Genomic DNA, 2,447 nt, shown 5'->3' with positions numbered 1-2,447 from the left:
GTGTGTGTGTGTGTGTGTATATATATATATATATATATACAGGTTTTAAATCTGAGAATTATTTGTGAATGATTCAAAAACTGCTTCTAACACTTTGCTTTACTTCAAATCTATTTCTAATTAAAACATTCTGTATGACATTTGTGAGATTATTAAGCAATTGTTGGACACTTTAAAATTGGCACTTACAAATCTGAAGTGAAAATCAAGATTTACATAAGGAAAGTTATTACTGATCTTATACTGAACTTGTAGTTACTTATATTTTAAAATATTTCTTAAATGAACATATGTTAGTGCCTATTTAGTTGTTGAATGTTAAATGATATGATTATTTCTGAGAAAAATTAGTTTTTACACACATGAGACTTGCAGGAAAAAAAGCAATGAAGAAAAATTAATATTATACTTAACAGTTACTTATGTTTAAAAAATGATCATACCTCCAACACTTGCCTCAAAAGCCACACCAACTGTACAAATACTGTTGTTATGTGCTGCAGCCACTTCTCCTGCACATCTGGTTCCATGCCTACAAGTGAAAACAAAAATAGTTAATGTTTATCAAACTCTTACAGATGGCAACCTCTTTATTAACTATAAAATGCTATACATTTTTCTTCTGTTTATCTCTATCAGCTAGTGGTTATTATTCATTTAATATGAAAATTCAAATATAAATAAACAGAGCCAGGCAATTAACTCAATACCTAAGAGCATGAAATACATAAATTAGTGTCACATAACTGTCTAACACAGGACTTCTCCCAAAACCAAAGGCAAGTTAGTGTTTTTGTGTGGCAGAGAAAAGAACAAAAACTCCAGTAACTGTTTCTTGGAGATATTAAATACACAGTTGGAAACTCCTGAATTTGCTATATACAAATATGAAATCCATATGATGGTAACATACGTCAGTCAGGAGTTGTGAGCAATCTAAAGACAGGGTTTTGGAATGTTTGCCTCACTTTATCAGCAACAGTCACATACTCAAACTTGTTATCCCTTTATTAATTTTCATGTTCTTGATCTCCTTATCTGGCAGAAGGTTATTATTATCACTATTTTTTTGAGTGCCACCACAGCATCTCTAGGCTTTATAGGCAGATTTGCCTCAACAAAGGTTGTCAAATGTCCAACATAATTATATCCACAGCAGATGCACAGGCTGCAAGTTGAACTTCTCAGAACCTTACACATGCAGGTAACTAAAGGAGAAACATTAACTGACAATAACATGTGGCAAAATTCCAGTTGAAGATCTATTGGGCTCTGGTCTGAAAAACAGATGCAATGATAGGCAAAGAAGAAGAAGAAGAAGGCTCACATAGCAGACCCATAAGTTACACAGCAAGAAGTACTCTCATCAATTATAGGGTTTCTTCTGACAATGTGTTCAGTCATAAATTGGTTAATTTTCATCAGTTTCAAAAACTGTAAATTATAATAGTCATATCTCATTGTATGCTGCAACTTAAATAAATTTCACAAATTTTTATACTTCCCAAATCTTTTTACATCTAATCCCTCACATTTAGGTGCCTCTGGATGAGGAAGAGATCCTGTGTTATTCAAAATTACACTTAAATCAATTAATGTCACAGAAATAATCATGTAATCAAAAGTTAACATTTTTTAAAATCCAAAATGTATTTCCAATAATGCTTATCTCTATTCACACTTACAGCTATTACTCGACTGCCAGGGTTTCTTCCTTTGCCCATCTGAGCATTGGTCCAGTTTGTTCTCGCTTGCTCCAATCTTTCATACCACACTTAACTGCCTTTGCAGATTTTGTCTCGTGACACTCTCCATCTACATCAATGCACCCTCTATCCTGATCCCTTATATAAGCACCTCATTCAGATAATGTTATCACTTTTTTGAAACTGACTCAATCCCAGTCTCTAGCACTGGCAGTTAGTGGGGAGGAAGGATGGGAGAGTGTGAATGGAGGTAAGTATTATTGAAAATACATTATCTATTTAAGAAAATGTTAACTTCCAAAACATACTTATCTCTTCTCACACTTACAGCTAGAATCCCATATCGAGAAGGTGGAGGGGCTGGTGAGGGAATTATCCATACAGAAAGCGTGTGATCATGGGTGTGTCAATAGAGGATTGGCACCCTGGTGGGGTAACCACACTACATTCAGAACAGGTATGCTCTTCATCCAGAACATAATTCATGTACTGTTGGTTGAACTTTACATGATTTACCATCACTCCTGGCCAGGCCCCAACTAGATAGCCAAGGCTCCACTGCTTGGGGTGGGAATTATAGGGCCACGGTCCCTATATACCATGTTTGTAGTTAGGGCAATTGGACCACTATATATATATATATATATATATATATATATTATATATATATATATACTACTTAGTAGTAGTAGTAGTACGTAACTAAGTAAGTAGTAGTAGTACTACTTACCGAACCGAACG

General features: G+C 34.5%; 1 protein-coding gene across 4 annotated transcripts in view; it reads right to left on the bottom strand.

The window, feature by feature from the left end:
• Nucleotides 1-2,447, bottom strand: part of LOC106468227 (furin-like protease 1) — a 114,075-nt gene that overhangs the window by 38,755 nt on the left and 72,873 nt on the right. For all 4 annotated transcript variants that reach the window (XM_022396559.1, XM_022396558.1, XM_022396560.1 and 1 more), the window contains exon 6: nt 444-532. In XM_022396559.1, coding sequence (XP_022252267.1) covers nt 444-532 — 89 coding nt within the window. The remainder of the gene's footprint in view (nt 1-443; nt 533-2,447) is intronic.

This window comes from Limulus polyphemus, unplaced genomic scaffold (genome assembly GCF_000517525.1).
Source record: "Limulus polyphemus unplaced genomic scaffold, Limulus_polyphemus-2.1.2 Scaffold2923, whole genome shotgun sequence".
Taxonomy (NCBI): Eukaryota; Metazoa; Arthropoda; class Merostomata; order Xiphosura; family Limulidae; genus Limulus; species Limulus polyphemus.
Note: the sequence above shows the minus strand (reverse complement) of the source record. Positions and strands in the feature narration are given on the sequence as shown.